This window comes from Cydia amplana, chromosome 3, assembly GCF_948474715.1.
Source record: "Cydia amplana chromosome 3, ilCydAmpl1.1, whole genome shotgun sequence".
NCBI lineage: Eukaryota > Metazoa > Arthropoda > Insecta > Lepidoptera > Tortricidae > Cydia > Cydia amplana.
Window position 1 is genome coordinate 19,340,301 of NC_086071.1, and position 26,971 is coordinate 19,367,271.

Here is a 26,971-nt window from a genome sequence, read left to right on the forward strand (position 1 = left end):
AGATCTACAGTAAAGTCAGGGATTAGGGGTTTGGCGTATCTGAGATCAGATTACTTATTTACAGTAAAAGATAGTGAGTCCGCCGCCAATTTCACATGAAATCATTTTGGTGGAATTAGGATTTTCATCAACTATTTCTAAAGATATAAAAATATGCTTAAATGTTTTTCATTTTAAAGGAGGAGGGTGACTTCAACAGCAGAGTGAGACCGAATGGAAACTCGCTAGTAATATCTAATGCTCAAGATGGCGACGGAGGCAACTACGTGTGCAACGGGCTTGTAGACGCAACTACTGTTTGGACGGAATATGTTCAAGTTGTCATAGTACCAGGTAGCACGTGCTTATTAAAAATGGGAAAATGGTTTTTTACTGTGCAAGTTTTAGGATGTCATTCAACTCATTCAATAAGTAACTTTTCTCAATTATTCTCTCCAAATCTAATTCTAAATAAAATATCAAGAAGAAAATATATCCACTCAATTTATCCTGACTCTATTTAACTCAGTTTTACGATTTATAATGATAGTTTTCGTATAAAATACCTACCCCTTTCAACCTTCCATCTTATTTACTTTGTATTTCACTTTATTCGTAGGTAGCGAAGTTATACCGTTACCGTATCGTCCGGACCAACTTCCTAAGCCACTTGATGTGCCCGTCGCCGAAGGCCAAGATATTACAATAAGGTAATAACTCTTTTACGGTAATCAAAATACCTTCCCTCGTTTTACTTAAGCTTATCGACAGCAACAACTTGTCCTTGATAAAGTTTAAGATAAATAAATATCAGGGGACATCTTACACCGATCGACCTAGCCCCAAACTAAGCAAAGCTTGTATGGGTGCTAGGCGTACTTATATAGATAAATACATACTTATATACATAGAAAACACCCATGACTCAGGAACAAATATTTATGTTCATCACACAAATAAATGCCCTTACCGGGATTCGAACCCAGGACTGTTCCGTATATTATGCAGTAACTCTGTTTGTCAGTGACGACAAAACATGACGCTGTAACAGCGCCATGTTCTTCACGAGCACTCGAGCCTGAAGAAGGACCTCCGATGGATCCTAAACATGTCGCCAGTAGCGACAAACAATTAACTGTAACTGTTGTGATCTAAATACCTTTTCTGGACATATATTTCATTAATAAGCGTCTATTATTTTCTATTCCATTACAGTTGTGACTTCAAAACTGGCGACGACCAGCAGGTAGTCTCATGGAGCAGACTCGACCAGCGTCCATTGCCACAAAATGTTCAACTCAACGGCAGAGAACTTATCTTTCAGAGAGTAAGTTTATTCTATATTGTATAGGTTATTACTTTGAATTGTATCTTGGCTAATCTACTTGATATAAGTTACTAGTTATTAATTTCTTTTAGTAATACCACTGTATACATATATCTTGTTTGTAAATAAATGATTTTAAGAAAAAAAATAGTTATAGGTCCCATTAATAAGTTGACTATTTTAATATGATATAAATTGTACTCAACTAGAATAAATTGTACTAATATCGGCCCCTCTTCAATGATTGGTCCCTTCAAGCTTATTTAAAGACAGGCAGACAGGTGACCTGCAACAAAAAATATTGACGGTACTTGGAGCCAGTCATTGGGTAATTGCTCGTAGTTTTTTATGCCAAATATTAATGCAATTTGTGTGCCATATTTCCCTGACAGTATCTACAATTCAAGTGTGAAACTTTGAAACAGGCAACCACCGAAAACGCTGCCGAGTACCTCTGCAAAGTGACAGGCGGCGGTTTCTTGCTGCGTCAACTATACTTAAGACTTGCTGTGCTGACGTTGCCTCGTGTCGTTATCCGTCCTGAGAGACCCACAGTGACGCGAGGGGAGGAGTTGACAGTGGAGTGTGTGGCGGATGGCAACGCTCAGGTGTCTTGGGAGCGTGTCGACGGGGCTTTCGCTAGGTAAAACTTGAGATCAAACAGGCAGCCACCAAAAACGCTGTCGAGTACCTCTGCAAAGTAACAGGCGGCGGTTTCCTGCTGCGTCAACTATACTTAAGACTTGCTGTGCTGACGTTGCCTCGCGTCGTTATCCGTCCTGAGAGACCCACAGTGACGCGAGGGGAGGAGTTGACAGTGGAGTGTGTGGCGGAAGACAACGCTCAGGTGTCTTGGGAGCGTGTTGACGGGACTTTCTCCAGGTACGATTTGAGACCAGTAGGTTGTCTCTCGTGACGTTACGTTCGTGGTCACAGGCAGACGCCAGGGGTCTGCCTTTGACCACGAACGTAACGTCACGTTCGAAACGTCAGCCCATTAATAAACGTAAGTCTTACGCGATGAAGTCCCGTGTTAGTTATAAAAGTACGCACTCTAACGCCTTAACAATAGAGGTGTGTTCAGATATTTGTGAGCCCCTTGGCCTGACTGTATCTATTCTATTGTATCTGTTGCAGTCGCGTGGAGAACCGAGGTGCACAGCTGGTCTTCCGGAACATAGACGTTGAAGATGGTGGATCTTACAGGTGCATTGCTCGAAATAACGCAGGAGAGGCTGCTCAAACTACGGAAATTGTTGTCAATGGTATGTAACATATAATGTACTAATTTTTAGGGTTCCGTACCTCAAAAGGAAAAAACGGAACCCTTATAGGATCACTCGTGCGTCTGTCTGTCTGTCTGTCCGTCCATTCCCCCCCCCACCCTTTATCTCCGAAACTACTGGGTTTAAAATTTTGAAAAAAATACACAAAATAGTTCCTTACGTATCTTCTTCCTCAGCGAGTATGCGCCCACTGTTGGGCATACGCCTCTCCAAATCTCCTCCAAGCAGCCCGATTTGCTGCTTCTCTCGTCCAGAGTGGGCCTGCAGTCTTTTTAATGTCATCCTCCCATCTTGTTGGAGGTCTGTGATCTGGTCTTTTTGAACGTGGCCTCCACTCTAGGACACGCTTGCTCCACCTCCTATCATCTCTGCGACATACGAGGGGCGTTCAAAATATTCTCGGTATTAAATTTCTTTCGTTACTGGCCGCTAAGGTTTATTCATTGACATTAAAAAAAAGTATAATTCGAACCGAGATAGTCTTTTGTTTTTCTGCAATTGCTGAACAAACATGAACATCATGTGCGAATTGACAATGTTAACTAAATTAGAACATCGATGCGCGATAAAATTCTTGACAAAACAGGGTATAAATCAAAAAACCATAAAAGAGGAAATGGATTGTGTTTACCGTGAGTCTGCTCCTTCTTTATCTACCATTCAAAAGTGGTCAAGCGAGTTTAAACGCGGAAGGGAGAGTATTGAAGATGACCCTAGACCTGGCCGGCCTGTAGTAGCTACTTCACAAGAAAATATTGATAAAGTGGAAAAACTTATATTGGAAGATGGTCGAGTGAAGGTAAAATCTATAGCACAAGTAACCAATCTCTCTATTGGTACCGTACATGATATTATACATGACCATCTTAATATGTCAAAAGTAAGTGCAAGATGGGTTCCGCGAATGCTGACTCGGCTTCAAAAAGACATGCGTGTAGCTTGTTGTTCCGATTTTATTGACCTGTGCGGTGAAAATTCTGATGAGGTGCTGCAAAGAATAGTTACTGGAGATGAAACCTGGGTTCATCATTATGACCCAGAGAGTAAACAAGAGTCCATGCAGTGGCACATTAAGGGTTCAGCTCATCCCAAGAAGTTCAAGGTCATCCCTTCAGCTGGCAAGGTCATGGCCACGATATTTTGGGATTGTGAAGGAGTATTACTAATCGATTATAAAGAAAAAGGTGTAAATATCACAGGACAGTACTACGCTAACATTCTACGTCAATTAAAGGATGTAATTAAAGAAAAGAGGCGAGGAAAGTTAACCAAAGGTATTCTGCTTCTGCATGACAACGCCCCCGTCCATACTGCTCATATTGCCAAGGCAGCTATTGTTGAATGTGGGTTTAAAACTGTTACTCACCCACCGTATAGTCCGGACTTAGCCCCCAGCGACTTCTTTTTGCTCCCCAATCTTAAAAAGGATCTGCGTGGAAATAAATTTTCTGACGATGAAGCATTGAAGGCGGCAGTGGAGGAGCATTTTTACACGAAAGATAAAAAATATTTTTACGAGGGATTAAAAAAAATAATTGTTCGATCTTTTAAGTGTATGAACATAGGGGGGGGGTGTATTAACATAAAAATATCAAACTTTTCGTACTTGTTTGTTTTCATTCTCATACCGAGAATATTTTGAACACCCCTCGTACGTGCCCGGCCCAGGCCCATTTCAGAGTAGCAATCCGTCAGCCGATGTCTATATACTGTTTCGGATTCTATCGCAGAGAGATATACCGAGCATATTCCGTTCCATCGCTCTTTGTGCAACTTTGAGCCTCTTCATTCCTCACGTATAGATGACAGCAAAACCTATTAGAAATATGCAGTCAAGCGTAAGTCGGACTTAATGTATGGAACCCTCGGAACGCGATTTTCATTAGAATGTATTACACCGTCTTATTTTTGTGTAGATGTGCCAGAACCACCACCACAACCACAAATACAGCTACCACAAGCCAGCCCTAGAGTAACAGTCAACGTACGTCAACTGACCATACCAGGAGGGGAGAGTAGAACTGTGGATTGTACCCCCGAGGGGTCCCCGCTACCGAGGGTACAGTGGAGTAAGGTTTGTTATACTACTAATCGGTTTCTGCATAACTAAAATCTTTGAAAAAATCCAAAAACGGAATCAAGACAACAACATTTTATAATTATCAAAACATGCTCACAAAAAAATCTCGAAAATCGATCGAGTAATGGGATTTATAGAGGAGAACAGACATATACGCAAGATAGGTACAAAAATTCGTGACAAGACCATATTCTGTATGGATTGAGATAACTTTTATATACTTATTGTGTTATGTGTGCATTAATGCAATTAAATAAATCTTTACACTTAAAATTGTATACACTTACAGGGAGAAGGCGAGTTCAGCAATAGCGTTAGACAAGACGGAACCAAGCTGACAATAACCGACGCACAAGACGGTGACGCAGGGGACTACGTGTGTACCGGCATCGTGCAAGCGACACCGGTGTGGACGGATTACCTGCAAGTCGTCATAGAAGGTATGAACTTAACGTATTAAGCGTTGTACAAGACGGAACCAAGCTTACAATAACCAACGCACAAGACGGTGACGCAGGGGACTACGTGTGCACCGGCATCGTGCAAGCGACACCGGTGTGGACGGACTACCTGCAAGTTGTTATAGAAGGTATGAACTTAACGTATTAAGCGTTATATAAGACGGAACTAAACTGACAATAACCAACGCGCAAGACGGTGACGCAGGGGACTACGTGTGTACCGGCATCGTGTAAGCGACACCGGTGTGGACGGACTACCTGCAAGTTGTCATAGAAGGTATGAACTTAACGTACTAAGCGTTATACAAGACGGAACCAAGCTGACAATAACCGACGCACAAGACGGTCATGCAGGGGACTACGTGTGTACCGGCATCGTGCAAGCGACACCGGTGTGGACGGACTACCTGCAAGTTGTTATAGAACGTATGAACTTAACGAACGCCGCAAAAATATCTGACACGATCTTATTTGTGGACCTATAAGAGCGTGTCACATAGGCTTAATAAAGCGTTATACAAGATGGTACCAAGCTGATAATAACCAACATGTAAGAGGGTGACGCAGGGGACTATGTATATATACCGGCATAGAAGGTACCATAACAAAAATAGAACGTTTAGAGTGGCACTCCTCACTTAGTTACTTCAACTTAATGTCAACCATTGTCAGTTGGAACAGGAGGCTATGTACTTACCATTATTAGAATGTGTTGTAAAAACTGAAATAAATGTCATATACCAAGAAAAAGTGACCAAGGCCTCCAGTACCCCAGGCTGGAATCGAACCAGCGTCCTCTGCTATCGCGGCAGGTGCTTGTTCCAGTCGGCCACTGGGCCACGGCGGCATAGGTCGAATTTTTCCAAGTATCAAGTATATGCACTTTTGACTGAAGGCTTATGGCGTCCCCTGGCCACCTCTAAGGTAGAACAGTATGGTTCGACCTTCTAACTGGATCATCTCAGGTGATACCGAGCAAGCGAGAGAGATGGCGCTGCCAATCAATACTAATATATTTATTTTTGGAAGTGAAAACTTCTTTAGCGGCGCCGTGCACTTTTTGAGGTGGGGAAAAAAATGTTAAACTCGCGAGAGATCACGTGACCGTAAGACGGACACGTGACCTGATCGAAAAACTGTTACATGTAATGTCATTGAGTTTTTCTTTATTGATTTAAATGCCATCCAGTGAGTTTCGCTCTAACTGATATTAATATAACTCGAGTACTAACAGTGATGTGCTTAGGGGTTTCAAGTAATGCGACGAAATAACGCTAGATGGCGTTAACCATAATTATACATAGTGCATTTTGCACTAGTTGTTGAGTTTTCACTTCTGCCGGCACTTTGTTTTTTTTTTCTAATACTTCTAATTGTATTGTAACGCGTTGTTTCCTATGCAGATGTGCCACAGCAACCACAGCAACCACAGGGCAACCCTAGAGTGACAGTCAGCGAGCCCCAAGTGAGGGTACCACGGGGAGGGAGCAAGAAGGTGGAATGCATCCCTGAGGGATCCCCGCTGCCAAGAGTACAGTGGACCAAGGTGAGTCTTGCCAAAATAGAATAGAATAGAATAGAAGAAATTTATTCAGAAAACGCTTAAATTTAGGAATTACATGAGACAACAGAACTAATTTATTATTAAGCGTCACTGAAAAGGTCTCCACTCAGCGTAATGTCAAGATACCATCTAAGGATCTCGACGCTGGTCTTCCGTGGAAACCCTTCCGAGAGAGCGCAACTACACGCTAAGGTACAAATTTTATATAAGTGCAAAAGTTGCAAGTAAATTTAATAAGGCTATAATTATTATTCAAATACTCGTTTATGTGACTGTTACATAATGAAAACCACTAAAATACGAGTGTGGGTTTATGAAACGAGCTGAAAGAGAATTCAATGTGTCACTTTTTTGTTTTTTAATGCCCTGGATGCCAGCCCTTTAAGCCAAATCTCATAGAAAAAGGGGCAAGCTATGATGGCGCCATCTATGGAAACCTTTGACAATTGCCAACCCCATTATAAGTCGGAACCTTGTATGAAAGAGCGAATTCCTCCTAATACAAGATATTATTGTTATTAACTTAAATGGAGGAGGCGACACACCTGTATACCCAGTGCAGTGATTTTTTGTATATTTTTTAATTGTTTTCTTTTTAATATTTTTTCTTATAGGAAGAGGGTGATTTCGGCGCAGGAGTGGAAATAGAGGGCAATGCGCTTATAATTACGAACGCACAAGACACAGACTCGGGAAATTACGTGTGTTCCGCGCTCGTGCAAGCTACGCTCGTCTTCACCGATTATCTTCAAGTTCTGGTTGACGGTAACGCTTATGTTAATTTTTAGTGTAAGGCCTGAGTGGACGCTCGAGTTGGGCGTGCAGCGGGGCGGGGCGTGCGGCGTGCATGTTAAACAAATGCAAGCGTATAGAAGCGGCCTTAGTGCACGCTGCTCAAATCACTTGTGAGCGCGACGCCACGCTGCACGCCCCGCTGAACGCTCCGCTCCGAGCGTCCACTCAGGCCTTACACTTAGGGTTCCGTACCTCAAATGGAAAAAACGGAACCCTTATAGGATCACTCGTCCGTCTGTCTGTCTGTCCCCCCCTCCCCTTTATCTCCGAAACTACAAGGTCTAAAATTTTGAAAAAAAAAATACACATAATAGTTCTTTACCTATAGATGACAGGAAAACCTAATAGAAATGTGCAGTCAAGCGTGAGTCGGACTTAATGTACGGAACCCTTGGAACGCAAGTCCGACTCGCACTGGGCCAGTTTTTGTAGCTTATCAAGTTATCATATTAACAGCAACGGCTTTAAGCAATATAGTATCTAATATCTGGTTTTCTGGCCATAACTTTTATGTTAATTACTTTGAAATTAAAATCTTTGACACGTTTATTACACATATACGAAGACGAACCCAAATATGTAGATTTCGTATATGCATGGACTAACCTATAGGACCCGCAATCGCCATTTTGAGTAGCGTGACTTTATATTTAGTTCCCAAAAGTATAGCAGATGTCTCTAGTAGTGTCAAATGTTGCAATAAGTGTGATTCTGTATCAATGCCATGTGACGGGTTGGAATGACAACTATCGTCATGCTCTCGTCTTGCCTCAATGTTGATAATATATTTCGTGAGATGGCGCTTCGACCATACCCCGTACTGAATTCGTTTCATTTGACGCATTTTTTTTTGGATGTTTGATATTAAAAAAATATAAATATATTCATTCATATAAAATATAAATATAATAGCATTAGCGATGTCTTACTAATTTTAATAACTCGTAATACATTTTTCTGTCACATAATATTAATGTTACCGACGCGCGGTAACACGATACATTACATTTATAGTACATTATTGCAGAGGCCGGGAAAGAGCAATTCGTGGATGAGTTTCGATTTTGTCGGACGACGCGAAGCGGAGTCCGACAAAGAAGACGAATCCACGAATTGCTATTCCTGCCGAGGCATATATAGTGCTTTTCTCCAAACATGCGAGGAAATAAGCTCAAATAATAATTATTTAAGCATCAAGCATCACTCAAATCGAACCTTCACATCAAGAATGTCAAAAACAATTCCCCTCTAATTAATTTTTAAAAGTTAAAGGCACAAACTTATTCGGCCATTCAGTACCATTCAATATTCGTTCATTCAATATAATTGTGCAATATAGTTGGTCAAACCAATTTGTCAGTTAGTAAGAACCAGGAAAACTATACCCATCCTATTCTTTTGGGTGCTAGTACTAGAGTAAGACAAAGATAGTATGATTCTCTCTGTCTATGTTTGAAATGAGATAGTCCTTTGACAAACTATAAAAGCTTTAATATTAACACGGATTTAGATCCTTAAAAAATATATAAAAATAATCTTTGATTTTATTAAGCAGTATTCGCACGATCAGACACGAGCACAACGGTCTTGTAAGAACGAGACATGAAAGGCTTACTATCTCACTCTATCCTATAGCTTGAAATGATAGCTGATCGGGTCGTGTAGACGCGGCTCGCGGCTATAATAATTGGCTGTTTACGTTTTTTATTTTTAAAAAGTAAAAAACACTACAGTAATAAGTTATTACTGTAGTGTTTTTTTACTTCCCGTCCGCTAGAAAAGGACAGCGATAGTTTGATTTTTTTAAATTAGAGTTTGACAATAACGAAGATCTTCCCGTACTATTTTTGCTACAATAAGGTGAACATTTCCGAGCATATTGGAGAAAAGTATTTTTACCTATTTGTAATATATTTGATAAAGTTCTATTTTTTTATTGACATATTTATTTACACTGGGTACCATGACAACCTCAAATATTATACTCAACATATGTAACAAGTGCGAGTTGGACTCGCGCACGGAGGGTTCCGCACCATCAACGCGGCCAAGTGCGAGTCGGACTCGCCCATGAAGGGTTCCGTATTTAGGCGATTTATGACGTATTAAAAAAAAAACTACTTGCTAGATCTCGTTCAAACCAATTTTCGGTGGAAGTTTACATGGTAATGTACATCATATATTTTTTTTAGTTTTATCATTCTCTTATTTTAGAAGTTAGGGGGGGGGGGGACACACATTTTACCACTTTGGAAGTGTCTCTCGCGCAAACTATTCAGTTTAGAAAAAAATGATATTAGGAACCTCAATATCATTTTTGAAGACCTATCCATAGATACCCCATACGTATGGGTTTGATGAAAAAAAAATTTTTGAGTTTCAGTTCGAAGTATGGGGAACCCCAAAAATTAATTGTTATTTTTCTATTTTTGTGTGAAAATCTTAATGCGGTTCACAGAATACATCTACTTACCAAGTTTCAACAGTATAGTTCTTATAGTTTCGGAGAAAAGTGGCTGTGACATACGGACGGACAGACAGACGGACAGACAGACAGACATGACGAATCTATAAGGGTTCCGTTTTTTGCCATTTGGCTACGGAACCCTAAAAATAGAGCAAAACAAGCAAAAAACGGTCACCCATCCAAGTACTGACCCCGCCCGACGTTGCTTAACTTCGGTCAAAAATCACGTTTGTTGTATGGGAGCCCCACTTAAATCTTTATTTTATTCTGTTTTTAGTATTTGTTGTTATAGCGGCAACAGAAATACATCATCTGTGAAAATTTCAACTGTCTAGCTATCACGGTTCGTGAGATACAGCCTGGTGACAGACGGACGGACGGACAGCGGAGTCTTAGTAATAGGGTCCCGTTTTTACCCTTTGGGTACGGAACCCTAAAAAGGTAAGTAATGCATAAAGGCGTATCCAGACTAGTCAATTTTTCGCCAGTCTGATAAAATTCTCCGATCGAATCAGGCCGAGCGGACGCAAATACCAATTTGATTCCCCGATCAAATAAGCAGGTGCGGACACAAAAATGCCAATTTTCACAGTAATTATCTATGGAATGCAAATTGGTGATTTAATTTGTGTACCTACGTGTGGATGCTAAATGAGATTGGCCAATTAGTGGGTATCCAGACGGGACTGATCAAATCAGTCGATTTGTTCAGGAAAATATTTGGCCAATCTTATCTTGCCTAGCGTCCACACGTACAGAAATTAAATCACCAATTTGCATTCTACTATGAAATTTGTCATTTTTGTGTCCGCACCTGCTGATGTGATCGGGGAATCAAATTGGTATTTGCGTCCGCACGGCCTGATTCGACACGAGAATTTGATCAGATTGTAAAAAGTACGTACAGATCCTAGCATTCCATAGATACTAGCTTCGAAAATTGGCATTTTTGTGTCCGCACCTCCTGATTTGATCGGGCAATCGAATCAGTGAGCCAAATTGCCGTTTGCGTCCGCACCTCCTGATTCGATTCCCTTCCCTTCCAGATTGGTGAAAAATTGACTAATCTGGATACGCCTTTACGTATTTGACGTATCAAAGATATCTTTGAAAAATCGAATATAGGTATAGATCAGTAAATAGGAACAAAAAAAACTATACTCATCCTTTTCTTTTGGGTGATAGTACTAGTGTAAGACAAAGATAGTATGACTCTCTGTCCTAGCGAGCGCAACTTTGAGATATTCTGTCAGAAAACTTTCAAACGTGAAGTAAGTAAACATCGTAATAATTTCAATGAAATCTAATGATATTACAGTATAATTATTCGACATATTTGGACGACGGCTGTATTGACAATTACATTAGCATTGTGGTTTTCAGTTAAAATGAACGTGCTTCTGACGGGAACAGGGTTTTTCGTGCCATAACCCATGAAATTTGGTCGTTACCGGCACGTACTGGAGGTGCAAGACATCTGGCAAGGCGACAGGAGCTACATAATCAAAGCCCGAGTGGTTCGTCAAGCCTCTGTGACGGCGACAGCGTATAAGACAGCCTTAATTCGTAATATCAATCGTCATGTTACTAGAGTAACATGCGATTGTTTATAACAAAAGTGGCAAATTCAAGCAGCATTGCAGCACTAATTTACTACATCAATCATGAAGAGAGTTCCACCTAAACCAGCCAGGAACAAAAATGGGGCAAGCCAAGTGTTCGACAATTTACGAACGAAAAGTATTCCAAAGGGAGATACTTCCACGAAATGTATCCTACATCAAAGAAACACAAGTGTGAACCTTTTCAGTTCGATGTCACAGATTTAAAGGAAGATTGTGCCTTGAAACGTGTACTGGAAGTTGCTGAAATAAATTGTACAGAAGATATTGAAATTTCCGTTAGCAAGGTTGTCGGAAAATTTAGTAGAACAGACTGATATTAATATTCAAAAAGAAGAATGTGTTACATGTCTTGAAAACTTTAGTATTTTTAGAAAAGAGTTTGATGTGTACAAAAGTGAAGCTAGACTAAAAAGTCATAGAAAAATTTTTTTTAGTCATAGAAAAAACATTAGAAAAACTTTTATGAAGCAAATGTTGCGTTGGCAGATAAAGACATTTTTAAATTCTGTAGTGACACAATAGAACAATCAATGTCTGAAGAGTGGTACTCGGCGAGGAGACTAAGAATTTCTTGTGTCGGAGTGATTGTTAGCAAAGATCAGCCTTGGTTGTGCACTAGTGTAGATGGTGTTGTTATATGCGATGAATGTGTCAGTGTTAGTAGAAGTTAAATGTCCTGTATGTTGTAAAAACCACCTATTGCAGATTTTGATAAACAAAAATGTAATGTCATAATGTGCAATATTCGCAGTTTGTGAATGATCAACCAGAATTAAAAAGAAGCAAACCATATTAACTTATACCCAAATCCAAGTGCAAATGTATGTCACTGGTATGACTATGTATGATCTCTTTATATATTCACCAAAAGGTAGTTGTATAGTAAGAGTAGACAGAGACAAAGACTTTATTAAAGCAGCAATTTTAATAAGTGAATAATTTTACTTCGCTCATTATCTACGGCTCTTGTATTCTACAAGAACAAACCAAACTTTGAGTGAGAAAAACCAGCCAAAGCGTAGTTTTACAGAAAAAATATAATCAATACAATGTTAGGTAATTAACTTTTCAAATAGTAGTATGTAGTAGTAGTATTAAGTAAAATAATATGTTTAAATGTTGTTAACTCAAAATGTTTATTACTGTTTTTTTTATATGTATAGTAAAGCTGAATATTGCAGTATCACGCTTTGTGAAAATTTGCAATACGCATACCTAGCTGGAAGGCCTGTAAGTAAGGAACTCAACATTTTTATATCTTAGAATCCTAGCATACCTAAATATTAACCTGACCTTATTTGATTGTTTTTGTTTTGTTTTAATAATCTTTAGCTTTAGACTATGTTTGATTCTGATGTATGTATTGTCCCTACCACATAAGCGTTTTGGCATCCTTAGCTGTAAGTTTATGCATGTGACTGAAATAAAGGAATATGACTAATGGTATGTACAGTAGATTTCATAAATATGTATGCATTTCTTAACCTTAATCCATTGTACTTGACTTGACTGTACATTAGACTTATAAAAATGTTGATCAGTCCAGTGCTTGGACATATTAAACCCTAACCTGACTGACACATTTTCATAGGTCCACGGGCCCATGTTATAAATATGTGGTGGTCAATGCCTGTGGTTCCTTATGCTCCATGTGCATAAGGGTCCTTCAGGCATGAAAAGTCACATAATATTTACAGGTTTTATGTGTGAAATAAAAACAAATTTAAATAAAAATGCAATGTTTTAATAGCTTTTTAAATAATGTAAATATTGTAAAAATAACTGTTGTTTTATTTGTTTGAAAATATAGGTGGTTGCAGGTTTACTAGTACCCAACAATTAACCTTTTAACCGTCAGCAATTTTTGATCGAGCGTGCTCGTGTCACCACCGACAGTAATTGTACCACGCAGAGTAAGGTTGGCATAGTTACGGGAGTTATAAATGTGCTGTAAAAACCAAATCAGATCTTTATCTTATTCATCAGACTGTGGCGAGATGAGCTGGATATGTAATGTCTTATATATCAGACTCTGGCGGTTAAAGGGTTAAAAATGTAATATATCATCAATATGATAAAATAACATACTAGAACAAATTAAATTATTTTTAGAAAATATTTTAATTTGTTATTATTTTGAGTAGTCACACTACTATATAAATTATAAACTGAAATAAATGTCATATACTCAGAAAAAGTGACCCTAGCCTCTAGTGCCCCAGGCTGGAATCGAACCAGCGTCCTCTGCTATCGCGGCAGGTGCCTGTTACCTCTCGATCTCGGTCGGTGGTCTCTGTTTTTTTCTGAGTATATGACATTTATTTCAGTTTATGATAAAATACATTTACAGGAATTTTATGTAGTATCTGATAAATTATTAAGTGCTGCATTATTCTTTCGACATGAATTCTGACTCGAGCTATTTTATAAGTTGCATCGGTCACTTCCCTTGTAAATTCACCTTTATTCTGGAGAAAAGGTGGCATAATAATAGTCTATAGGTAAATTAAACAAAAGTCGTCTCCTTCACGATTTTCGTCGACATCTCTTCTAAATACCTAAAACTGGTATGGATGTGTTCCTCGTGGTCTGTAGAATACGAATTGACCGGTTTTAGTTTATGGAGGGGGGGACGTGTCGAAAAAAAGGGGGGATAGTGGGCGGCCGACCAGCATTGATATGTTCACATCTTGAGTCCTAGGGAGCGTTCAAGTATTACGTAACGAATTTGGGGGTGGGGGGGTTCTTGTAAAACGTTACGATGCGTTACAAAGGCGGGAGGGGGGGTTTAAACTACGCGTTACGTAACATTGTTTTTTAACCCTTCAGAACTTTTCGCCACTTTACGGTACTTTACGCAACATAATTGTGGCCTTTAGGGGGGTTACAGAAAAACGTTACGGCGCGTTACATGGGGGGGAGGGGGGGTCAAAAATGTCCAAAAATTGCGTTACGTAATACTTGAACGCTCTCCTATGGGACCGATCGGTTCGTGTGAGATGTCGTTTGAAAGAGTATTAAACGTGGTATTATTGTTTCATAATAACCGTAGTCATAACTGTAGTCGTTTACAAAATATTGTAAAATATATGATTTTTTACCGTGCATGGATGGCATAAGTACTGACAAAACATGCGTCTAACTCAATAAATTATAACTTTACCGCAATTTTTTTTACATGTTTCGGTGGCTGCCATTCCTCAACCCACCAACGGAGCGGCAGCTGACGTCCACGAGGATTCATCATACGTAGCCGTTAATTGGTCATGGAAACCTGTTCGTGGCTCGCGGTCTATAAGTTTTAATGGTGTATGATATTATATAACCAAGTCATAACGTAGCGGCAGCTGACGTCCACGAGGGCTCATCATATATGGCCGTTAACCAGTATACGAGTTTTCACCCGGGAGGCGATGACTGACGAAATTTGCGCCTGGCTCGGGGTCTATTATGTTTTTGGTAAGCTAATGAAATGTCTCGTATATTTTGTAATAAAATAATTGCGGTATAGTTGTAATTTATTGAGTTAGACGCATAGTTAATCATTTCATTACTTATGCCATCCATGCACGGTAAAAACTCAAATATTTTAAAATATTTTGTAATTGACTACAGTTATTATGAAACAATAATAGCACATTTAATACTCTTTCAAACGACACCTCACACGAACCGATCGGTCGCATAGGACTCAAGATGTGAACAAATGTGCTATTATCTATGAAAAGGGACTTTATTGCCGATGGCGCTTACGACACTGACATCGATAAGCAAAAAACGTAGTAGTTTAAAATTGGGGATTCTGGCACATGTTTAGTTGTTTTGATTCCCAATTTAGCAATTAAGTTTCTTTGAATACTGGAACATTCAATGTTGCTGTCTATCCAATGCGGAGGTAAATTTATGTTATGTGACGCTGATGAACTGATGAAGTCATGTTGTGTTAGAAAACTTAAATTGGATTTAAAGGTCCCTTTGTAGTTTTTTATAATTAACTCTTAAACGGTGGCCTGTAGCAAAAATGTTCTGATACATAAGTAATCTTCATAAAATTTTCTACATTAAATATTCCATACGCTTTTTCGCTAGGATCAATATTTAAAAAAAATATTTAAGGGAGAAAGTTAATTATAATCAATTGTTAATATTTTTTGTAAATAACTCGTAAACGGTGGCCTGTAGCGAAAAATGTTCTGATACATAAGTAATCTACATAAAATTTTCTACATTAAATATTCTGTACACTTTTTCGCTGGGATCAATATTTAAAAAAATATAAAAGGGAGAAAGTTAATTATAATCAATTGTTAATATTTTTTGTTAATAACTCGTAAACGGTGGCCTGTAGTAAAAAATGTTTTGAAACATAAGTAATCTACATCCAATTTTCTACATTAAATATTGTATAAAAAATTCGGTAGGTTCAATATTTAAAAAAATATTTAAGGGAGAAAGTTAATGGGGAAGTTAGTGCACTGAGTTGTCCCTTTTGTCCCAGGCGATGCCGCTTGACACAATTGTTCCTTGGATCATACTTAATTGATCTGAAGTCTTAACCTGGATATTAACTTTTGGCTTCCCTCCAAAAAGGGAGAGGAGAAAAGTGGTTCCGGCTGTACACTGCGCTCTGTTTGATATAAAACCGCAATCCGATGATTGATTGACATAATTGTTCTCCCAGAAGCAGGTTCGTGGGGTATTTGTCTTTGGTACGGTCGTATAGAGGGCGGCTGGGTCACCTCCATAAAATTCCGACTTTTGGTCTACCGCTTCCGGTCAGAAAAATGTTTGACGGCCCGGCCAAACGGTCGGATTTAGGTGGGAGGTGCTCGACCAAATGTCATATTTTACCCTGGCAGATTTTGACGCCGCCATTTTTTTTTTCAAAATGGCCGACTTTATTTTTTTATTTTTTCAAGTTTGTCCTAGCGCGCCGAAATTTTGGTCACGAAAAGTCGGGGTCCCCTAGATTCCTATGAAAAATTTTTTTTTTGTAAAATGTTTATTTGCGGAAAAACTGGGCACTTTTATTTTGTATGGTAACTTTTAAACGATGGATGATAGGTGGGGGGTGCTCGACCAAATAACATAGAGGGCCTCGAGGGAAATAAAACTGCATTGAAAAAAAATCAAACTGGCCGACTTTTTTTTTTTTAAATTTCAAGTTGCTCCGAGCGCACCGAGATTTGGCATGGCAGGAGGCCTACGGCCTTCGGCCCGCCGTTTCGCTTGTCTAAGCCACTTTTACTATTGGGTCGTGTTTAAGCTCCAACTTCCCCCTCTCGTGTAACGCTTCGGGTCTTCGGCTCTACGCGGAGCTCGGCCTTCGGCCTTCGCGAACCTCGACGCTTCGCCAACGCTCGCTTATCAAGACAGTTGACTTGGTAGAACGCTTGGAAGCGCTGCATTCACGCAGCTCGGTTTTCGGCCTCGCTTTAAATTACTGGGGGTTGTACGCTTGGGAGTCGGTGTGAAGGCTCCGGGCCTTTGGCCCTCCGCCGGGGTCGGCCTTCGGCCTCCCAGCCTGAAGCTCGCCCTTCGGGCTCGCTTAACACAGTTTTTGTATAGGATTTTGCTTGGTTCGTCATTCCCGCAGCTTGGCCTTCGGCCTCGCCTAAAATTACTGGGGGTAGGCCACGCTTGGACACTCGGGGTGAAGCTCCAGGCCTAACGGCCCTCCGCGGGGTCGGCCTTCGGCCTCCCAGCCTGAAGCTCGCCCTACGGGCTCGCTTAACCTACTTGGAAATTTGACTTTTGCCCGTGTCCGCCGCCATGTTGGACTTTTCCAAATAAATTTTTCACATAGTATTCTTGGGCCCCCAGGCTTGTCGCATCCAAATCTCAGCGCGCTCGGACTAACTTAAAAAAAAAAGGCCATTTTGAAAATTTTTAAATGCAGTTCCATTTTTCTCGAGGCCCTCTATGACATTTGGTCGAGCACCCCCCACCCATCTCGCACCGTTTAAAAGCTGCCATACAAAATAAAAATTACCATTTTTTCCGTCATCTTGGGTTTTATAAAAAAAAAAAAAATTTATAGGAATCTAGAGGCCTCTATCTCCTGCCATGCCAAATCTCGGAGCGCTCGGACCAACTTGAAAAAATTAAAAAACAGTCGGCCATTTTGAATTTTTTTCAATGCAGTTTTATTTCCCTCGAGGCCCTCTATGACATTTGGTCGAGCACCCCCCACCTATCACGCACCGTTTAAAAGTTACCATACAAAATAAAAGTGCCCAGTTTTTCCGCAATTAAAACATTTTACAAATAATCTAGGGGACCCCAAGTTTCCGTGACCAAAATTTCAGCGCGCTAGGACAAACTTGAAAAAATAAAAAATAAAAGTCTGCCATTTTGACAAAAAAATGGCGGCGTCAAAAACTGCCAGGGTACCTCTATGACATTTGGTCGAGCACCCCCCCCACCTAGGTCCGACCGTTTGGCCGGGCCGTCAAACATTTTTCTGACCGGAAGCGGTAGACCAAAAGTCGGAATTTTCTGGAGGTCACCCAGCCGCTCTCTATACGACCGTACCAAAGACAAATACCCCACGAACCTCCTGGGAGAACAATTATGTCAATCAATCATCGGATTGCGGCTTTATATCAAACAGAGCGCAGTGTACAGCCGGAACCACTTTTCTCCTCTCCCTTTTTGGGGGTAAGCCAAAAGTTAATATCCAGGTTAAGGCTTCACATCAATTAAGTATGATCAAAGGAACAATTGTGTCAAGCGGCATCGCCTGGGACAAAAGGGACAACTCAGTGCACTAACTTCCCCATTAACTTTCTCCCTTAAATATTTTTTTTAAACATTGAACCTACCGAATTTTTTTATAGAATATTTAATGTAGAAAATTGGATGTAGATTACTTATGTTTCGGAACATTTTTTGCTACAGGCCACCGTTTACGAGTTATTAACAAAAAATATTAACAATTGATTATAATTAACTTTCTCACTTAAATATTTTTTTAAATACTGATCCCAGCGAAAAAGTGTACAGAATATTTAATGTAGAAAATTTTATGTAGATTACTTATGTATCAGAACAGTTTTTGCTACAGGCCACCGTTTACGAGTTATTTACAAAAAATATTAACAATTGATTATAATTAACTTTCTCCCTTAAATATTTTTTTAAATATTGATCCCAGCGAAAAAGTGTACAGAATATTTAATGTAGAAAATTTTATGTAGATTACTTATGTATCAGAACATTTTTTGCTACAGGCCATCGTTTACGAGTTATTTACAAAAAATATTAACAATTGATTATAATTAACTTTCTCCCATAAATATATTTTTAAATATTGATCCCAGCGAAAAAGTGTACAGAATATTTAATGTAGAAAATTTTATGTAGATTACTTATGTATCAGAACATGTTTTGCTACAGGCCACCGTTTACGAGTTATTTACAAAATTATTAACAATTGATTATAATTGACTTTCTCCCATAAATATTTTTTTAAATATTGAACCTACCGAATTTTTTTATAGAATATTTAATGTAGAAAATTGGATGTAGATTACTTATGTTTCAAACCATTTTTTGCTACAGGCCACCGTTTACGAGTTATTAACAAAAAATTGATTGATTAATTGTTTGATTATAATTAAGTTTCTCCCTTTTATATTTTTTTAAATATTGATCCCAGCGAAAAAGTGTACAGAATATTTAATGTAGAAAATTTTATGTAGATTACTTATGTATCAGAACATTTTTTGCTACAGGCCACCGTTTACAAAAAATATTAACAATTGATTATAATTAACTTTTTCCCTTAAATATTTTTTTAAATATTGATCCTAGCGAAAAAGCGTATAGAATATTTAATGTAGAAAATTTTATGAAGATTACTTATGTATCAGATCATTTTTGCTACAGGTCACCGTTTAAGCGTGCAACTTCATGTGATGTTGAATAAAACTTTTCTATGTCTATGTCTAAGAGTTATTTATAAAAAACTACAAAGGGACCTTTAAATCCGATTTAAGTTTTCTAACACAACATGACTGATCAGTCCATCAGCGTCACATAACATAAATTGACCTCCGCATTGGATAGACAGCAACATTGAATGTTCCAGTATTCAAAGAAACTTAATTGCTAAATTGGGAATCAAAACAACTAAACATGTGCCAGAATCCCCAATTTTAAACTACTACGTTTTTTGCTTATCGATGTCAGTGTCGTAAGCGCCATCGGCAATAAGCTCCCTTTTCATAGATAATAGCACAAATATCAATGATGGTCGGCCGACATCTTTGCCCCCCCCCCCTTTTTTCGACCCGTCCCCCCCTCCATAAACCAAAACCGGTCAATTCGTATTCTAGAGATCACGAGGAACACATCCATACCAGTCTTAGGTATTTAGAAGAGATGTCGACGACTTTTCTCAAAACAGGCCGGTTTCCTCCAGTCTAAAAAAACAATTTCTTTTCCACTTTCATCAATTACATTCTTTATTGCCGGAAATCCCTTATCAGCCAAGACAATATCCCAATTTTTTAAGTAGTCTACTAATCCTGACTCGTTATTTGGGAGACACTTTTTCTTCCACCACATTCTTTTGACTTGAACGATATGAAGCCTCCCTGGAGTAATACCAATAAGCACTTTTGAGGTAAAACCCTTTTTATAGTGTGAGTAGCAATACACACGATTAGCAAAACTTGATGGTACTTCTATACTTGCTCTGTAGGTACTATAGGCAACTCTGTACTCTAGTGTTACTATACTCCGGACGGAAGCATTCTAGCCAAAAAACCAAATTTGATGTAACAGCTGCTACTTCTTCAACATACGGGCAGAATATTCTTGACACTGTTGTTCTATGAATACCGAACAAAACACTGAGTGCTGAAAATGTGACACCAAGTTTTATTTTCATCAAGAAAAGTAGAAGTCTATCTTTTTCGCTCACCATATAATTTATTTGTGTAGTTTTTAATAAAAAGTTGAAGTTGTTAAGAGTAACACCTGCAAGATCTACAAGCTGCGGCCGATTGCATAACAAATTACAACTTGCTACAACTAATATTACAAGCGGAACTCCTTTTCTAATTTAACTTATTAAATAAGGAGTTCCGGTTGTATTATTAGTTGTAGTTTGTTATGCAATCGGCCCCTGTTCGTTGGTTTTAATAAATTAAAATCCAGCAAAATATTTACTGTCAGTTATGGTGGCTAGATCCAGAGAAATACTTTTAGCAGTATTACAGACTTCGAGTTTTGTTATTTTAAAATGCTTAATAATCTTCGTACACTGGTACTGATATCTACATATTTCTGTTTGAACTTCGGCATCACGTTTTTTTACCATAAAATATGTACCTGTTGCACGTAAACGTCTTTCCTGGATTTTGTACACCTGTATACAGGTCCACTTGACATTCACTATCAATATTTTGAAGTCACACTAACACTATTTTCCAGCAATTCAAAGTCACTTGTATTAGTTGTATTAATAGCACTAACAGCTTCTATTTTTTCGCGTTTCTTCGTTCCATATAACGTTGGAACCTCGATATTGCCGCATTTTCGTCAATCCGTCTTGATTTGTCTCGATTCTTGGAACATAGCTGGGACTGGCTTGTTCATCACTTTCATCAGCCTTTCTACCAACAATAAAGTAAGCACTGCAAATTCTGTCGTCCGGTTTTGAGTGCCATCGGGACTATAACAAAATAATTCACCGTTAAAACTTGATACGTTTACAACATAAATCAAATTTTTGCGTATTTAAGGAAGGTATGATTTTAGAGGTTAGGTTAGGTGACTTACTTTTTTTCTCCTTACGGCAATTATCCATTTATTGCGTGTTCTTGTTTCCACACTACTTTTGGAAATCTATAAAATTTGCAGTCACTATTTCTGCTAGTGTTTACACAATTAACGACAACACATCTTGCTGTGAAGACCATTTTTATCTAAAACATATACATTTGATTGCTATCTGTGACAAAAAACGAAAGTCAGCCCTAATTATAATAATAACAACTAACTCACACAATGACACGTGTACAGATGCGCTGTTCACACATAGAAACGCAAATGATGCGGTAGTATACTCGGTCAACCAGATCTTGACAGTAGAAAAAGGCGGCAAATTTGAAAAATGTAGTCCCATAGAAAATTTGAATTTCGCGCCTTTTTTTACTGACAAGATTTGGTTGACCAGCTACCTAATATTAAAATTATTGCGCCATCTATCCATTCGTTTAAGAAAAACTAAGAACTACACCTTAACAACTACAACGTCTACAACTCTTCTAGTGGCAGCGCCCTCTTGCGGAATGGGCTACACAACCTACAGCCCGCTGAATGACCGACGCCATCTAAGTCTAATACAAAAAAAATGTTTTCTTCCGGGGTACGCTACTCAAAATGGCGATTGCGAGTCCTAATAGGTTAGTCCATGGTATATGTAAGATCCTTCACAGCAATCGAGATACGAGAAAAGTGTTTTTAATACATGTTAAAAAAAATCATTTCTTTCAAAATCCGGTATACAAGAATCGAGATAAAAGATTGAAGAACCGATAGCCGTTTGTCTTATAATTCTATAATTGTAGGAGATACGACTCAAAACTTGACAAAAATCGACGAAAACCGCAGGTAGCCCCTTAACACAGTTTCCATACCTAAGTATAAGTCAGTATAGTTCGTTTTTTTTAGCATTAGAAATAAGGTAAACAATCTTGATGTGTCTTTATTTGAAAAACACATTTTAAAAATAAGTTACGGCAAATATGTAACAATTATAAATCTAATACGATCATTTATATTCTTCTGCTTTCATAAGTAATAGTTTTTGATTTTTTAAAAGCGTTTTTCAATTAAAAGACATGTCATGACATGGAAGGTAAGCGATTACCTTCTTGCAAGTTCTTTATAATGCTAAAAAAAACGAACTATAGTAATAATAACCAAAACTGTGATATTGTGAACCACCAATTTTTTGCTACACCCTTTTTAGGGTCCATGTATATAACATCTGTACTATGGTATGCAAATAGAGATCTCTATCTCTATCAGTGGCGGCGCGTCAAACATATCCATAGGCAAGCCGGGGCTAATTTGGCTTAAATATTTCCTTTACAACTCTGCTCAAACGTCCAAAAACAGGCAAGCCGCACGGTGGGCTGAAAATCGGCCTCCATAGAAATAGAAACCGAAGTCTTAAATTTGAACTTTTTTTATTGGAATAGCTTTTGTTAGGTTTTATTATGTCCCAAAATTAATCTTAGCTAATTTGGTTGGAAAAATAATTAATTATAATTTTTTTTCAAAATCTCTGTATGGCGCGTATCAGAAAAAACGAGTTTTCTCCGAAAATAAAAAGTTAACCGTAATATCCTGACAGATGATTTTAAAACCAATTATTCTTGATTTTTCCACATAATTAGAATTTTCCTACGGGGTGCACTTTTTTTTTTAAATCGATATATTTTTTTATTTTTATTATCTTATTTTTTTATTTTAATACGGTTATACTCGTTATTTTGACTACAAAAAATGAATTTGAGTTTGATCGAACCAATAACTTACGCGTAGTGAATTTTTGTTCTAAGCAAATGTATGGAGCGTACGAGTAAAACGGATTTTTTTTTCAAAAATTAAAGGTATACCGTAATATCCTTGCAGATGATTTAAGTACCAATTATTAATGATATTTTGACATAACGCGAACTTTTCTACCGAATGCACTTATTTAATAAAAAATAAAAAACTTATTTTTTCATGCTGAAATAGCTTTTTCTCATTGTTTTAATCAAATAAATAATAAACATACAACAGTTACAAGTAGAAAATTGAAAATAAAACCATTACATCCTTTACATTATTACCATTGTATCCTCTTTATTACATTATCTTTGTACTTAATGAAACAGTATTTAACAAATGACACATTGACAACTTATGAGTCTAAAATTAATGATCATTAATGAGGTCCGGTTACAATCGTTAGTAGATATTATGAACATAGGAACAACAAAGTGACACATAAGCTGAAGATGACGATGGTAGATGGCAAAATCTGCACATATCTTTCACAGGCTAAGTCAAGTGCAACATGCGTTTTATGTTTAGCTAAGCCTAATGAAATGAACAATATAGACAAAGTTTCGAAAAAAACAGTGCCTGATACTACCTTATATGAATTTGGACTATCATCTTTACATGCCCGGATCAATACCATGGAATGCCTTCTTCATATAGCATATCGATTGGACTTTAAAGAATTTTATGCAACTGAAAAGAGGGGCCTTAAACAGAAGATGGAACTACGGAAGAAGATTATTCAAGATCGCTTCAAAGACGAACTAAATCTTTTAGTCGATGTAGTAAAACAAGGTTCTGGAACAACGAATGATGGAAACACAGCACGAAAATTTTTCGAAGATCCCGAAAAAACAGCTAATATCACTGGACTGGACAAACAACTGATTCGGAGATTTGCTGTAATTCTGCAAGCTGTCACATCAGGTGAAGTAATTGACACTGAAAAGTTTAAAGCCTATTGTAAAGATACAGCGGACGACTATATTAAATTTTACAGTTGGTATAAGATGCCCCCAACAGTGCATAAATTGCTGATCCATGGCACAGATATCATTGCACAAAATGATATTGTACCGATTGGTCATCTCTCTGAAGAAGCATCCGAGGCACGCAACAAAGACTTCAGAATGTTCAGAGAGCATCACTCACAAAAAAAAAACGAGACAAGATTCGAACAGGGATGTTTTTAATATGTTACTTTTGTCTTCCGATCCTGTCCTTTCTTCAATGAGGCCAACAATAAGTGGAAAAAAGAAACAGGCTTTCTTCCCTGAAACTTTAGAATTATTCATTTGTCTGGAACCTCAAGAAGAAGAAGTGACAGATACCTCAAATGTGTACCCTGATTCTGAAATGGACACGGATTCGGAAGTAAGCGACCAGGAAAACTAAACTTTCAGGATTCCAATATTAGCATTAGAATACTTTTAATTAGGATAGCATTACATATACTTATTTCTGTTTTTATGTAAACCAATTATTGATAATGTTACTGATATTTATTTAATTAAGTAAATTCGTAGTATCTACTAATGATTGTAACCGGACCTTATTAACGATCATTAATTTTAGACTCATCAGTTGTCAATATGTCAAATTTGTTAAATATTGTTTCATTAAGTACAAAGATAATGTAATAAAGAGGATACAAAGGTAATAATGTAAAGGATGTAATGGTTTTATTTTCAATTTTCTACTTGTAACTCTTGTATGTTTATTATTTATTTGATTAAAACAATGAGAAAAAGTTATTTCAGCATGAAAAAATAAGTTTTTTATTTTTTGTTAAATAAGTGCATACGGTAGAAAAGTTCGCGTTATGTCAAAATATCATTAATAATTGGTACTTAAATCATCTGCAAGGATATTACGGTATACCTTTAATTTTTGAAAAAAAAATCCGTTTTACTCGTACGCTCCATACATTTGCTTAGAACAAAAATTCACTACGCGTAAGTTATTGGTTCGATCAAACTCAAATTCATTTTTTGTAGTCAAAATAACGAGTATAACCGTATAAAAATAAAATAATAAAAATAAAAAATATATATCGATTTAAAAAAAAAAGTGCACCCCGTAGGAAAATTCTAATTATGTGGAAAAATCAAGAATAATTGGTTTTAAAATCATCTGTCAGGATATTACGGTTAACTTTTTATTTTCGGAGAAAACTCGTTTTTTCTGATACGCGCCATACAAAGATTTTGAAAAAAAATTATAATTAATTATTTTTCCAACCAAATTAGCTAAGATTAATTTTGGGACATAATAAAACCTAACAAAAGCTATTCCAATAAAAAAAAGTTCAAATTTAAGACTTCGGTTTCTATTTCTATGGAGGCCGATTTTCAGCCCACCGTGAGCCGGTGGGAATCGGCTTTTATGGACGCGCCGCCACTGGTCTCTATTTATCTCATCAGGTTTCATTTCAGATGTGGAACCGGTCACTGAACCAGGACCGTCAGACCAAAGTCCCCCAAAAGTGAAAGTCGGCGAGTCACAAGTGAAAGTGACAGAGGGAGAGACCAAAACTATCGACTGTCATCCTGAGGGATATCCGCTGCCGACCGTTCAGTGGACCAAGGCAAGTTTGCAATGTTTTTGCCGCGTTTACACCGGCACTGGCTCGCGCGGCAGCCCGGAGACACTGGGGCGAGTTGGGGCGAGCCACGGAAATTAATTATTATATAACTAGTGACCGGCCCGGCTTCGCACGGGTTAACAAATTATGCACAAACCTTCCTCTTCCTCCAATCTATCTATTAAGAAAAAACGCATCAAAATCCGTTGCGTAGTTTTAAAGAGCTAAGCAGACAGACAGACAGACAGCGGGAAGCGACTTTGTTTTATACTATGTAGTGATTTGACATTTTGAGAAAACCGTACACAATTTTACACGTAGGTACCTAATATGTACAAAAAAAATGTTGAACGGTATTGTATCTGGAGAAGCCCAAACTTGGTATGTTTTGAAATTTATTTTTATTATAATTTAAAAAAATGACTGAAATGTAATGATGTGATATACCTATTTTTAGAATCGGCTCAGAAAGCCCTTTCGTTTAATGCCACACACAATAGGTTTTATAAACATTTTTTTTTATTCCATACAAAAAAATATGACGTCATAACTCCTCTCCTTTTTTTAGTTTTTTTTGGTGCTTCGGGTCAAATTGATTTAAATGGCCTAATGGTCAATCGATTTTCGTGCCTTTAACACCATTTGCATTGCAGCGTTTTTTGGCGGACCGCTAGCGCTAGAATATAATTTTATGATTTTGACATACTTAAATTAACCTGACAAATTGTAAATGTAAGGTCGAAATAAATCGCTATTCTATTTTATTATACAGGAGGAAGGGCAATTCACCAGCGGCACCAGACAGGAGGGCAATTCGCTGGTCATATCTGTGGCCAAAGAAGACGACACGGGGTACTACACATGCAGTGCCATCGTGGATGGAACAGCTGTGTACACCGATTACCTTACTGTGGAACTTGAAAGTAATGGAAACAAAACAGGTATGTGTCTTCTGATAAGCGGTTTATAGAAACATTATAGACCAATACAGATGTGCAAGTTGCGGAAAGTTTCCATAAAATTCTATAAATTCTCGGAAATTTCATGAAACTTTCACTAGGAAATATGGGAAATTTAAATTTAAAATTGGAAAGTTTCAATTCTCATACAAAAATGTAAGAAATTTTCCGAATTTTTCCTACGTTAAATTTCCGAAACATTTCGCAATTTTGGAAAGTTTCCTTAGGCACATCAGTATAGACCAATGACCTTTTAGTTATGTAGACGTGTGACGT

At 37.9% G+C, this 26,971-nt stretch overlaps 1 protein-coding gene and 2 long non-coding RNA genes across 3 annotated transcripts; all 3 read left to right on the top strand.

Moving 5' to 3' along the window:
* The first annotated feature begins 596 nt into the window (after positions 1 to 596).
* LOC134662983 (uncharacterized) lies at positions 597 to 2,565 on the top strand. The gene is made up of 4 exons (XR_010098114.1): positions 597 to 689; positions 1,195 to 1,306; positions 1,732 to 2,188; positions 2,444 to 2,565. It is a non-coding gene; the product is annotated as an uncharacterized LOC134662983 (long non-coding RNA).
* Positions 2,566 to 2,867: 302 nt separating this feature from the next.
* On the top strand, positions 2,868 to 26,706 carry LOC134662715 (basement membrane-specific heparan sulfate proteoglycan core protein-like). Its single transcript, XM_063518986.1, has 5 exons — positions 2,868 to 2,892; positions 4,509 to 4,666; positions 4,962 to 5,112; positions 25,588 to 25,739; positions 26,509 to 26,706. Exons 1-5 carry the CDS (start codon positions 2,868 to 2,870, stop codon positions 26,704 to 26,706), a joined length of 684 nt encoding a protein of 227 aa, XP_063375056.1.
* On the top strand, positions 23,040 to 25,031 carry LOC134662589 (uncharacterized). The gene is made up of 2 exons (XR_010098081.1): positions 23,040 to 23,155; positions 24,823 to 25,031. It is a non-coding gene; the product is annotated as an uncharacterized LOC134662589 (long non-coding RNA).
* Positions 26,707 to 26,971: the final 265 nt, after the last annotated feature.